The 14,818-nt window shown below is 41.3% G+C and overlaps 1 protein-coding gene across 1 annotated transcript in view; it reads right to left on the reverse strand.

Annotated features, from left to right (window-relative positions):
* oprm1 (opioid receptor, mu 1) overlaps positions 1-8,400 on the reverse strand; it is a 32,279-nt gene extending 23,879 nt beyond the window's left edge. The window contains exon 1 of the mRNA XM_021576318.2: positions 7,977-8,400. Coding sequence (XP_021431993.2) covers positions 7,977-8,221 — 245 coding nt within the window. The 5' untranslated portion in view covers positions 8,222-8,400. The remainder of the gene's footprint in view (positions 1-7,976) is intronic.
* Positions 8,401-14,818: the final 6,418 nt, after the last annotated feature.

Consider the following 14,818-nt stretch of genomic DNA (forward strand, 5'->3'; position numbering starts at 1 on the left):
TTGCTCCATCTCCTACACTGAATTATAATCATTTGAGTGGCAGATAAAACAAAGACAAGAGTATATAATGAGTGGAGGCCAAAACAATATCTACATGAGTAATGCATTCATTGACAAAGCTACTATCAATCATACTGTGAATAAATGTTTACTGTTCAGGAACAGGCCTATTCTTGTCCTCATCTTACCTTGAAGAAAGACATTCCTATGGGAGGGAGGAAATGGTGGACCTATAATTGTTCACCACTGATGACCTTTCAAGACCAGTGCTTGACTTGGGCAGGAGCTCACCGGAGCTGAGTACTGACACCTCAAATTGTCTACTGCTTGAGCTCCTGTTCCGCTTCTAGAATATTATCTCAAAAGGATTATGAGACAAAAGGATTATGCACCTAAATACAAATGGTACTGGCACCCAAAATGAGTACTGGAACCTATTTCAGATCAAGTGAAGCACTGTTCAAGACCAATATTATTAATCTCCCTTAATAAAGATGGAAAGTCATTGAGTATGAGAATAAGGGCAGTGCCCAGGAAACCAAATGTGTAAGGAATCACACAGCATGCTACATCCTATAAATAGATCTCAGGAGTTAATCATAAGGAGAGCCAACATATTGAGCGTAACACAGTGTGACATAAACTGCTTGTTGGGGATCCATAGGAGGCTGAGTTACAATGGACATCAATTCTGTGCATGTTATTTCCTGGAGTTTGAGAGGATGGAACAACTAAACTCTTAGAAAAAAGCATTCCAAAAGGATTCTTTGGCTGTCCCCATTGGAGAACAGTTTTGGTTCCATGTAGAACCCTCTGTGGAAAAGGTTCTACATGGAACTCAAAAGGGTTTTACCTGGAACCAAACGGCTTCTCCCTGGAACCAAACAGGGTTCTTTAATGGGTTCTCCTATAGGGACAGCCGAAGAACCCTTGTTGGTTCTAGATAGCACCTTTTTTCTAGGAGTGTAGTATTAACCTGTATTTTCTGCCCATTGAAATGATTCTGTTTGGCTTAGAGTACTGTGTTGAACCTATCCAAACATGTTTCTAAACCCGTAGTTATCCCCACAGGACCTCCAGCACATGGCGAGTAATCTTTGAAGTGACTTATGAAACCTACTAACATCATGAAACAAGGAGAGATTTTATTACTAAAGTGTTGTTGAATGATGTTGAGTAATCGATCAGGGAACACTTAGAGAAAAAGAAACCTAATGTTTTTATTTATTCTGTATCCCTTAGCTCAGAACCCTCCTTTATGTAATACATGAATTGGACCTGCTGTATTAGGCAGCTGTGATAAGAGGACAAATGAAATGATAAATCTTCATTAATCAATATCATTTTGTTTGTGCATGGAGGGAAATTGTACCCTGAATCAATTTCCCTATCTCGCAGAGGTTTGCACATTGTACAAAATTATGATAAAAACACAAGTACTAGCCTGACAATAGGCCACCTTTTTGTTAATCAATGAACAAACATATGGCCATGAAGGGTACAGGTCCATCTTGAATGCATTGTTTGTGACCCAAAAACTTAAGTGTTAACAACAATTACGGCAATGGATCACACGTGATGATTTATTGTACTGTAAGATAGGAAACACGCTCTGCTCTTGCAGGTAGGCTGACTCGGGGAAGGGATGGTCGGAGAGAACGCATCGGTGTCTCCATGACAACAAACAGCACTCTACTATTTTCCCTGCGGTTTCCTGCAGTTCTAGAATTGATTTATCACATGAGCGTGCAGATATCATTCTGTGGGTGACACAACTTGTCATTTGTTTGTGCTTGTGAGAGTTCCTGGATGTAAGCACTGATCTGGTGGAACTTGTCTGATCGGTGTCGTTGCTAATGGCATGAACGTTATCCACCATGTAGGTGCTCAGCAAAGACCAAGAAAGGTTAAAAAGGTATATTCATTTAAGATAGTTTGGGTTGATCTGCACTTCCAGTTTTGAGATGGGAATGATTAGCCTGATTTTGCGTAAATCATGCATTGATGTCAATGCAAGATTTGCACGAGATATGAGCAAAGCTACTTGTCTTTAAAAATGTTTTTTTTATCATAATGAATATCAGTTCAACACCTGCTCATTGGAGCAGTGGCTTAGTGCAATTTCGCAAGTCTCCACGCAATGTCAGAGCAAGGTATCTGCTATCACACCATGTAAAGTAAAAACTAAAAAAATATATAAATTGCAACTAAGTGGATTTATGTCAACTCCGTCAGACACATTAAACGGCATTTCATTTGTTCAATTATTGTCCAACAAATGTTTAAAGGCATTGATTGTTTAATTCTAACATTAGATATTTCATACAAATACAAATGTGCAAACTTATTTTTGTTTTATTGCACTATTAAATCCTCCAGGGCTAATTTCATTAGCATTTGTGCCATCATTTTCTACATTTAGAACATAAAACATTTATACAGCAAACATGATCCCTTGGGTTTAGCACAGGAAATACTACCATTGTTTAAGCATATATTGCAGACAGTGATGGAATTGACAACATATACTCAAAACAGACATATTTTTGCCTCTAAAAGTTCAATACAAACATTTGTAAAATATGGAAAATTACTATTTTGAAAATAATCCCCAAATGAAAACATAACCAAAAATCTGACGGAGTTGATGTTTTACAGGGTTGACAAAAATGGCCTTTTCTTCTTCATCTTCTCATTTTTTGCTTAATAAATCTAAAACCTAATTAAATGTAACACATTTTTACCAAAATGTATATTCTATTTCAATATATCTGGCAGATGGAATGACAGTTTATGGTTGTGACCATGGTGATTCCAATATTGTTTGTCAAATGTAGAAAACTTTACAGACTAAGAGTGGTCCTGTCGCACTACATGTATTGAGGACATGAATAAGGGGTCCTTATGGTATAGCTGACCCTGCTCATTCCTGATTCATTTAGGATTTTAGACCAATCTGACAGAGTAAATCAAATCTCTGAACACAACTTTTAGGAATGAAATGGAAATTAATAATATTTTGTATGTGAAAGTATTTAGAGAATTCCCCAAACAAATATTTTATTTTATAAAATGCCCCTAAATGTAAACGCTTAACTCAAATAATGCAACAAAATAAAAAATGTCAACTGTAAAAATAAGGTTTCAATGCCAGACAAAGGATTGTCCCGACTTTCAAGAATACCTGAGCTAATTTCCTGCTATTCTACACATTTTGCCATGAAGCTGAGACACCGTGTCTCAATCTTGGCACTCCGCCACCATTGTAAAAAATATTTTGGAAGCTATAGAAATGCATTTATTGTCACCTTAATGCAAACTTTTAAATTATCGTATGTGAGCTAAACATAAAAATAAAAAAAGCCTAAATATATTTTTACAAATGTATAATTTTGAGAGATTACTAACGTTACTGTCCCCACTACAACAAAACAATACTTAAATACATGTAATTCAAACATTTAATTGAAATACTGTAAAATTCCATTCATTCCTATGGAGGACTGCTTCTACTGGTAAGGGCCAATATGGCCGACCGGTGGCTTGAAAGTAATCCAGGGTTAATATACATCATTGGCTACACCAGTGCATTGGGTTAGATGGAGGACTTTGTGAGTAGATTCTGAATTCCCCAAGGGAGTTGACTCTCGCGGTTGCGCTTACAGTAGCTTACATGCCTCAGGGTCATAGTGAAGCAGTGAAGAGTGGCAATATGGGGGGAAAACCATACCGAAACTTGTGCTGTGGATAACGAATATCTGTATTCTTATTGAACAAGTTCAGGTAGTAGTACGTCTGTATAAGACTGAACTCGACCCAGGACTCTTAGACTACTGTATGTCATCAGCAGAGATCAGTTGGTCATCACATCCTCTTATTCATCAAAGAATAAATGAAGCAGGTGAATGCTTATGTACTACTAATCCTACTACAAACACCCCTGGCTGAGGAAGACATTTCTGAGTAACATCGTTGATTTACGGTTGACCTTGACCTTTTGGGATTGTGACTGGGGAATGGCGATGCTCCAATGATTCAAGGCTTTGTTGTGTTTCTGATATTTTCCATTCCTCTCTAATTCAGGCCGTTATCCCCACCTGCTTCAAGATGTCAATTACCATCCCATGCCCAAGAAAGGGAAAGTAACTGAACTGACTGACTACCGATCCGTAGCACTCACTTCCGTCATCATGAAGTACTTTGAAAGGCTAGTCAAAGACTACATCACCTTCTCCCTCCCTGATAAACTCGACCCTCGCCAATTTGCCTACTGCCCCAACAGATCCAAGGATGACGCAATCGCCATTGCCTTGCACACTGCTCTCACCCACCTGGACAATAGGGATGCATATGTGAGGATGTTCGTCATCGACTACAGCTCTGCCTTCAATACCATAGTGCTCTCTAAGCTCACCACAAAACTCACAGCCCTGGGACTGAACTCCTTCCTATGCAACTGGGTCCTGGACTTCCTGATGGGCCGCCCCCAGGTAGTGAAGGTAGGCAACATTACCTCCTCCATACTGATCCTCAACATGGGGGCCCCCACAACGCTGCATCCCCAGTCCCCTGCTGTACTCCCTGTATACCCACTACTACATGGCCTCACACAGTTCCAACTTCATCATCAAGTTCGCTGACGTCACGACAGTAGTAGGCCTGATTACCAACAACGACGAGACGGCCTACCGGGAAAAGGTAGACACTGGTGCCAGGTAACCAACCTCTCCCTCAACATCAGCAAAACAAAGGAGCTGATTGTTGATTTCAGGAAGAACCAGCTGAGCACGCCCCCATACTCACCAACAGGGCCGCCGTGAAGACTGTCAAAAATGTCAAATGTAGGCCTCCCGAGTGGCGCAGTGGTCTAAGGCACCGCTGTGCCACTAGAGATCCTGGTTCAAGTCCAGGCTCTGTCGCACCCGGCCGCGACTGGGAGACCCATGGGGCGGTGCACAATTGGCCCAGCGTCGTCTGGGTTAGGGGATGGTTTGGCCGGCAGGGATGTCCTTGTCCCATCGCGCTCTAGCGACTCCTGTGGCGGACCAGGCGCAATGCACGCTGACACAGTCGCCAGGTGTACAGTGTTTCCTCTGGCACATTGGTGCGGCTGGCTTCCGGGGTTAAGCGGGCATTGTGTCAAGAAGCAGTGCGGCACGCCTGGGTTGTGCTTCGGAGGACGCACAGCTCTCAACCTTTGTCTCTCCCAAGTCTAAATGGGAGTTGCAGCGATGAGACAACACTTGGCTGGATGTCCTTTGGGTGGTGGATCAGTCTTGATACACACGCGAAACAGTTGAGCGTGAAAAACCAAGCAGCTTTGCAGTTCTTGACACACTCAAACCGATGTGCCTGGCACTTACTACCATACCCCGTTCAAAGCAACTTAAATATTTTGTCTTGCCCATTCACTCTTGGCATTCTCTCAACCAGCTTCACCTGGAATGCTTTTCCAACAGTCTTGAATAAGTTCCCACATATGCTGAGCACTTGTTGGCTGCTTTTCCTTCAATCTGCTGTCCAACTCATCTCGAGGTTGGGTAATTGTGGAGGCCAGGTCATCTGATGCAGGTCTCCATTACTCTCCTTGGTCAAATAGCCCTTACACATCCTGGAGGTGTGTTGTGTCATTGTCCTGTTGAAAACAAATTATAGTCCCACTAAGCGCAAACCAGATGGGATGGCTTGCAGAATGCTTTGGTAGCCATGCTGGTTAAGTGTGCCTTGAATTCTAAATAAATTACTGACAGTGTCACTAGCAAAGCATGCCCACACCATCACACCTCCTCCTCAATGCTTCCCAGTGGGAACCACACATGCAGAGACCATCCGTTCACCTCCTCTGCATCTCACAAAGACACGGCGGTTGGAAGACAAAATCTCAAATATGGATTCATCAGACCAAAGGACAGATTTCCACCGATCTAATGTCCATTGCTAGTGTTTATTGGCCCAAGCAAGTCTCTTCTTCTTATTGGTGTCCGACAATGTAGGCCTGATTGACGCAGTCTCCTCTGAACAGTTGATGTTGAGATGTGTTTGTTACTTGAACTCTGTGAAGTATTTATTTGGGCTGCAATTTCGTAGGCTGTTAACTCTAAAGAACTTATCCTCTGCAGCAGAGATAACTCTGGGTCTTCCATTCCTGTGGCGGTCATCATGAGAGCCAGTTTAATCATAGTGGTTGATGGTTTTTACGACTGCACTTGAAGAAACTTTAAAAGTTCTTGAAATGTTCCGCACTGACTGACCTTCATGTATTAAAGTAATGATGGACTGTCATTTCTCGTTGCTTATTTGAGCTGTCCTTGCCATAATATGGACTTGGTCTTTTACCAAATAGGGCTATCTTCTGTATACCTCCCTTACCTTGTCACAACACAACTGATTGGCAGAAACGCATTAAGAAAGAAATTCCACTTTTTTGGTTACTATTACTATATGCTATTTCATAGTTTTGATGTCTTCACTATTATTCTACAATGTAGAAAATTGTAAAAATAAAGAAAATCCCTTGAATGAGTAGGTGTGTCCACACTTTTGACTGGTACTGTATATATTATAATTTATTTTATTGTTTCATTCACACCTGCACTGTTGGAGCTCAGAGCTTAAGTATTTCACTGTACACTGCAACTACATCTGCGATACTATGCATGTGACTAAATAAAAACCTGATCTAATCTAATAATATGAAGAAGGTTAGTGAAGCTGTTTCATTAAAAACACATATCTGTCTAATAATATGTGCTAACAGATGTGTCATGAGCTGCCACCATTCAACACACCTGTGACAATGATGGCATGTCTGTATGGCAAGTGGTGTGATGATATCAAAGTAACATGTTACTATGTAAATCAGAAAGCTATCAGCAGTCTCATGGCCAATCCATCCTCTCAATGTCTCCATGCAGGCTCAGTCTCACAATGGCAGATCACGGGCTACACATGCTCTACACTTCTAATGAGCCATTACCCTAGTGAATTATTCTTCTGTGAAAGGGTATAGGCCAGGGTATTGCCTACACCAAGTCCTTCTAGTGGGAAAAGTCCTTCTTAAGCGGTGAGGTCCCACCGTACAATAAGTGACCCTAATACCAATTTACTGACATATAGACAAGTTCAGTGTAATTACAGTGTAAGTACACATTGTTACATTGCTCTTACAACTGCTATTTTTTTTCCTGCATTTATTTGGGGGGGGGGGGGGGGGGGGGGGGGGATACGCTCTCAAAATATATATTTTTCTGATGTTTTCAAAGTAAAGTGTTTATGAGAGTTAAATACCAATAATAATCGAATTATGTCAAAATCATATGTAGCCAATGTCCGCCTATCAATGGTCCCACATCAATGGTTTCTTTGACAGTTAATATTATTATGGTGACTCCACTGGGGTCTGGAAATCCATTGCGTTATAGCCGAATCCAAACGCGTTCATTTCTGACCGTTCGAGCCACTGCAGATGTCTGTGGTTGCAATAAAATGCTATCTTTAACAGCAGGCAGTTGTGACTATGCTATATAAAATTACACATGGTGCAATACTCTGATAGTCTATTGACAAAATGTTTGCAATACATTTTTTTTATGATGGCCTTCGACACATACTCTAGTTGTAATGAATTCCCTTTAATTACAGGCGGAATAATGTAGCCATTTACTGGTCTATTTCATGATTTACATGCGCCTAATTCCTGGTGGAATTCTTTCACGTGCTCTGTTCAGAACAATTATTGAGCATGGTGCCATATTGGTCTATCAACAACCTGTTTCTTTCAATTTACCACAATGTGGTTCCTGACGGTATCCCCTTCTATGGCGGGTTACTGTCAGTTGATTTTCCAATTAAACTATGAAATGTACACATACTACTAATATAACCTAGACTCTGATTTACCATGCATCAGAACAATAGTGTCAGGGTATCCCCTTCTTATAGGCTATAAAACCTGGTATTAGTTGTTGATATCTTACCTGATAATGACATACATGACGAGCACATTTCCCACCAGACCAAGCACACACACAATAGAGTAAAGAGTCGTGATTATAATCGCGATGATCACTGGTGTCGAATCTTTGGCCAGATTGTCTGTTCTCTCACATTTGGCATCCAAACTCATGTTATCGCTGAAGTTCCGACAAAAAACACTATTGTTCATCATGGCCATATTCGAGAAATGGTACGGATAGTTCGACGTGTTGCCACCGCTTTCCATGGTCAGCTGAAGCTGTCCCGGCTGAGGCGCTCAGGACAAGAAATCTCGCAACGATTCTCTCACGTTCAAGGCTGCACGGTGTGAGTTAAGGCGTTTTTGTGTCACACCAAGTACCCTTACGCACGAGTTATTGGACGTGGATGAAACATAAATGCATGTTACCAGTTCCCCCTATTGCGTTCTCAATTTATCAAGCAAAATGACGTCACTCCATGAACCAACCCCGAGGCACTGGCGTTAGAATGCGGTAATTGCCTATAGCGAAGCATTAGCCTTCAGAATTATTTAACAATATTGCGCTACAGTAGACTGCATACATTTTCAAACTCAGCCCTTACGAAAAAATATTTCAATCAGAGTGCAGTATAACTGCAGTACACAGCAGTATAACTGTAGTTAGAGTGCAATATAACTGCAATATGCGCAAATACTGATCCAAAATAAGTATTTTTTACTTCAGTAATTTTGCAGTGTAACTGCAGTTCGACTGCAGTACACTGCAGTTATTCTGCAATTACTGCGCCCAAAATACCAGTCGACTGCTGTTACTGTACTTTTACTGCAGTTTCAAAACTGCAATCTTTTTTTGTAATGGAGGTCAATCTGAAGTGCAGCTGTAGACCCTAGCCTATAGGCTACAAGTGAACGTGTCGGTGGGAACTTACGTTTTTGGTTTCCCATTGGTTCTGGGAACGAAGCCAGAAGTTTCCTGACCATTAAAACATAACGTTTTTTAAAATGTTTTCAGAACGGAAGTGAAAATGTAGACTTTTCTGGGAACTAACATTTTTAGGTCGCAGGGAATTTAAGAGAATGTTTTTCTATGGTTCCCTGATTGTTTTTTTGTTTTTTTTTGTGTGTGTGGGGGGGGGGGGGGGGGGGGGGGGGGGGGGGTTATTAACATTCTGAGAAAGGAAATGATAGGTTGTGTAATAATGTTCTGAGAACATGTTTAGATTTTCATTTTAGTCATTTAGCAGACGTTCTTATCCAGAGCGACTTACACTCTTAAAATAGCTCGGTGGGACAACCACATATCACAAGCATAGTAAGTACATTTTTTTAAATAATGTAGCTGCTAGTAGTCAAATCAAATTGTATTTGTCACATACACATGGTTAGCAGATGTTAATGCGAGTGTAGCGAAATGCTTGTGCTTCTAGTTCCGACAATGCAGTAATAACCAATGAGTAATCTAACCTAACAATTCCACAATACTACCTTATACACACAAGTGTAAGGGGATAAAGAATATGTACATAAAGATATATGAATGAGTGATGGTACAGAACGGCATAGGCAAGATGCAGTAGATGGTATCAAGTACAGTATATACATATGAGATGAGTAATGTAGGGTATGTAAACAAAGTGGCATAGTTTAAAGTGGCTAGTGATACATGTATTACATAAGGATGCAATAGATGATATAGAGTACAGTATATACATATGCATATGAGATGAGATGAGTAATGTAGGGTATGTAAACATTATATTATATTAAGTGGCATTGTTTAAAATGGCTAGTGATAAATTTTTACATCAATTTCCATCCATTTCCATTATTAAAGTGGCTGGAGTTGAGTCAGTATGTTGGCAGCAGCCACTCAATGTTAGTGGTGGCTGTTTAACAATCTGATGGCCTTGAGATAGAAGCTGTTTTTCAGTCTCTCACTAGCCATTTTAAACAATGCCACTTAATATAATATAATGTTTACATACATTACTCATCTCATCTCATGTGTATATGTATATGTAAGTCGCTCTGGATAAGAACGTCTGCTAAATGACTAAAATGAAAATCTAAACATGTTCTCAGAACATTATTACACAACCTATCATTTGCTTTGATGCACTTCTGGATGATAGCGGGGTGAACAGGCAGTGGTGGTTGTTGTCCTTGATGATCTTTATGGCCTTCCTGTGACACCGGGTGGTGTAGGTGTCCTGGAGGAAACCCGGTGATGCGTTGTGCAGACCTCACTACCCCACACATGGTGATACAGCCCGACAGGATGCTCTCGATTGTGCATCTGTAGAAGTTTGTGAGTGCCGAATTTCTTCAGCCTCAACGCTGTCTGTGTGGACCAATTCAGTTTGTCCGTGATGTGTACGCCGAGGAACTTACTACCCTCTCCACTACTGTCCCGTCGATGTGGATAGGGGGGTGTTCCCTCTGCTGTTTCCTGAAGTCCTTTGTTGTTGTTTTTTTCTTTTATTGAATTTTTACCCCTTTTTCGTAGTATCCAATTGTTAGTAGCTACTATCTTGTCTCATCGCTACAACTCCCGTACGGGCTCGGGAGAGACGAAGGTTGAAAGTCATGCAGCCTCCGATACACAACCCAACCAAGCCGCACTGCTTCTTAACACAGCGCGCATCCAACCCGGAAGCCAGCCGCACCAATGTGTCGGAGGAAACACCTGGCAACCTTGGTTAGCGCGCACTGCGCCCGGCCCGTCACAGGAGTCGCTGGTGCGGGATGAGACAAGGATATCCCTACCGGCAAAACCGCGGCCGGTTACGACAGAGCCTGGGCGCGAACCCAGAGTCTCTGGTGGCACAGCTGGCGCCCTTAACCACTGCGCCACCCGGGAGGCCTCCTTTGTTTTGTTGACGTTGAGTGTGAGGTTATTTTCCTGACACCACACTCCGAGGGCCCTCACCTCCTCCCTGTAGGCTGTCTCGTCGTTGTTGGTAATCAAGCCTACCTTCTGTAGTGTCAGCTCAGAACTAGAAGGGGGAAGGGAGGGGGGGGGGGGGGGGGGGGGGGTGGTGTTTCAATAATACTGCTAACTTAACTGTTTTGAACCCCAAGCACAGATGGGACACATGGAAATGAATTTGCTTCGGCATTAATCATGCAAACACATTTTTTTTTATTGTGGCATGGCATCAATGAGATTTGAACGTATGATCTACTCTCTACCCATGGAATTGGTATACAGCGCCACCAGGAAGGAGCTGGCGCGCCATGTTTTTTTTTACTAATACAAAGCTGTCAATTTAAGTCTATTCAAAGAGTCCCTATTATAAAGCAAACAAGCACTCATTAAGATCAGGTGTGACCAATTAAAGGGTGCCGCCAACACACCTGAACACACTTAACAAGAAAGAGAATAGAGTTTTGTTGATTGAGAACGGAATGTATATGTTTTTAAATAACGTTCTTAGAATGTTCTTAGAACATAACTAATGTTTTTTTTGTGTAATATTCTGAGACATGACTTTAAATAGAACCATGAGGAAACGTTTTGGGAAGGTTGTATGCAAAGTTAACATAGGATAACCACTCTAAGAAACATATGGTTCTCTGAACGTTGTGTGCGAGCTTGGTAAGCTACCAATATCAGAAAGATATTGCTTACAAATATGTGGGGGTAGTAGTGGTGGTGGTGAGGGCAGTTTGAGGTATTCTTATAGTCAATGTTTTGTGTTGCATTTTAATTGCATTATAAGTGAAAGAGGTCTGGTCCCAACAGTTCTATAATCCAATAGTCATTGATTTTAATCATGATAATGCAACTGTGTGTTACACTACTATTTCTGGGAAAAGTTAAGTGGATCACATTTATTTGTTAAATGTATTGAATGCCGAGAAACTTTGGTACAGAACAAAGCAGCTTGGAAAGGGGATCCCTAGTCAGTTGCACAACTGAATGTGTTCAACAAAAAAATGTGGCTTCTGCATTTAACCCAACCTTGCTTTAGGGCAGAACAGCAAAGTTTTCCATCTTGCCAATTCAGGAATTTGATCATGCAACTTTCCAGTTACTGTTCCAAAGCTCTAACCGCTAGGCTACCTGCCATCCCAAGAGACACCTAAGACATTAAGTTACGACAATTGTTACAGTGAGTCCTATTTGAGTCATTTGCAAACTTAGACAATCATTGTTGTTGTGATGTTATCAAAAATATTTAAAATCATCTATCACAGGATCGATCACAAGCCCAGCTTTCTCAAGTCTTTGTAGTAATGTATGCTCATAGGAGTCTACAGCTGGAAATGGCTCAGGGAGCTACAGCTACATGTTAGGTACTGTACTACTACAGTAAATTGCTCAGAGAGCTACATGTTAGGTACTGTAAATTACTCAGAGAGCTACAGCTACATGTTAGGTACTGTAAATTGCTCAGAGAGCTACAGCTACATGTTAGGTACTGTAAATTGCTCAGAGAGCTACAGCTACATGTTAGGTACTGTAAATTGCTCAGAGAGCTACAGCTATATTTATTTAACTAAGCAAGTCAGTTAAGAACAATGACGGCCTGCCAAAAGGCAAAAAGCCTCCTGCGGGGACGGGGGCTGGGATAAAAAAAAATCATATATAAGACAAAAACACACATCGCAACAAGAGAGACAACACTACCTAAAGAGAGACCTAAGACAACATAGCAAGGCAGCAACACATAACAGCATGGTAGCAACACAACATGGCGGCAGCACAACATGGTAGCAGCATAAAACATGGTATAAACATTATTGAGCAGAGACAACAGCACAAATGGCAAGAAGTAAGAGACATATCTAGAGGAAAAAGAAGCACACACCTATTTAGGCGAGGTGCTGGCCAGCGGAGAGGAAAACCCCAAAATAAAGGAGAGCCACACACTCTAAGAGCGCAGATGCAAAAATGTAATGTCCAACATTTCGACAGGCAAGGCGTCTTCGTCAGGGTATAATCACAAGCACTGCAGGGTGACTCGTTTATATAGTGTCAAAAGACACACACACACACAGGTGTCTGTAATCATGGCCAAGTATGGCCTAATACCATTGGTTAATTGTCAAATATTAAAATGACATACAAAGAACAACATACAAAAAACAAATGGATAGCATACGATCATAGATTCAATTTAGACTACATAAGCCTACAAACAATTACAATGGCAAAGTCACAATAATCACAAGAATGGCTTCAGATCAAAGTCTACGTTGAGACCGAAGGGAGCAAGGGTCTTTAAATTAAAGATCCAGGCAGCCTCTCGTTTTAACAATAAATTATTGAGGTAAGAGACAACAATACATCCCGCAAAGCAGCCACAACTGTCAGTAAGATTGTCTATGATTGAGTCTTTGAATGAAGAGATAAAACTGTCCAATTTGAGTGTTTGTTGCAGCTCGTTCCAGTCGCTAGCTGCAGCGAACTGAAAAGACGAGCGACCCAGGGATGTGTGTGCGTTGGGGATTTTTAACAGAATGTGACTGGCAGAACGGGTGCTGTATGTGGAGGGTGAGGACTGCAGTAGATATCTCAGATAGGGGGGAGTGAGGCCTAAGGGTTTTTTATAAGCATCAACCAGTGGGTCTTGCGACTGGTATACAGAGATGACCAGTTTACAGAGGAGTATAGAGTGCACTGATGTGTCCTATAAGGAGCATTGGTGGCAAATCTGATTGCCGAATGCTAAAGAACATCTAGCTGCTCATGAGCACCCTTTTAACGTCTGCTTCCAACTCACACTCTCAAACACATAGATCCCCTGAACGCAGCTCACTCTCCAGATCCCAATCACCTGAATTCTGATCACCTGTTCACACACCTATATGTAATTTATGGTCACACACTATTTAATTGAGGTCCTTGCAACCCATCATTTTGAGCTGTTGTTTGTTTTGTGACACACTTTTATACTGAGCTTTGTTTTTCCGTAATTGAATCCTCCTGTGAATGATAGTTTTTGCCTGCCGCACTAACGACGCCTTTTGCCTATCGGATTTCCTGTTATCAACCTATTGCCTCATCTTCCGGATGACGTTACTAGCCTTTTCCCTGCCTGTACTGTTGCCTTGTTGGACCCTCTGTGTATGACCTTCTGCCTGCCCCTGGACCCAGCTACCTGCCTCCTCCTGTGGTCCTTTACAATAAAACACCTGCTGTGCCCTGCACTTGAAACCAGCTCTCGGTCTCCCATCGTGTTCATTACAACCCTTCCCTACCGATCTATAAATTACGTCTCCACAATCTAGCATGGGTAGTGTCGTGTCTTTACTATCATTAACTGAAGACTGATCGTTTTTACAGAGATTCTTTGTAATTAGTATTACGCGATTAGACTGATTAATCATGTAACCTTAATTACTAGGAAGTTGGGGCACCAAGGAAAAATATTCAGATTACAAAGTTATCATTTCCTAAAATAACTTTTCAGATATTTTATCTGATCAATTCGTCTTCGAATTAATTAATTATTGACTTTACCTCACGTTAGTCTCATTCCAAACGTCGTAAATTGTTGGTTATCTGCACGAACCCAGTCTTCACTATGAGTCATCCATACATCAATGGGCTTAAATCATTTATTTATTACTAAGTAATTCACAGAAATGCATAAACAAACAAACAAGGTAAATGTGGTTACATGAAATGACAAGGAGAATGTGCCCTAGTGGGCTAAACCGGCATGGCGGCTTGTTAGACAAAAGGGGAAGTGGGGGTCGACTAAGAAGTCACTACAGAGTGATAACAATTATAACAATTGAAATGCTAATCCCTTACACATGAACGCTCACTCATTCGGGAACAATTGCAATCAATCAATATATTTACGCTCAGTGTGTCATCTTGATCGCTGGTGAAAAGTTTGTTTCTTT

Source organism: Oncorhynchus mykiss, chromosome 20 (assembly GCF_013265735.2).
Source record: "Oncorhynchus mykiss isolate Arlee chromosome 20, USDA_OmykA_1.1, whole genome shotgun sequence".
Lineage (NCBI taxonomy): Eukaryota > Metazoa > Chordata > Actinopteri > Salmoniformes > Salmonidae > Oncorhynchus > Oncorhynchus mykiss.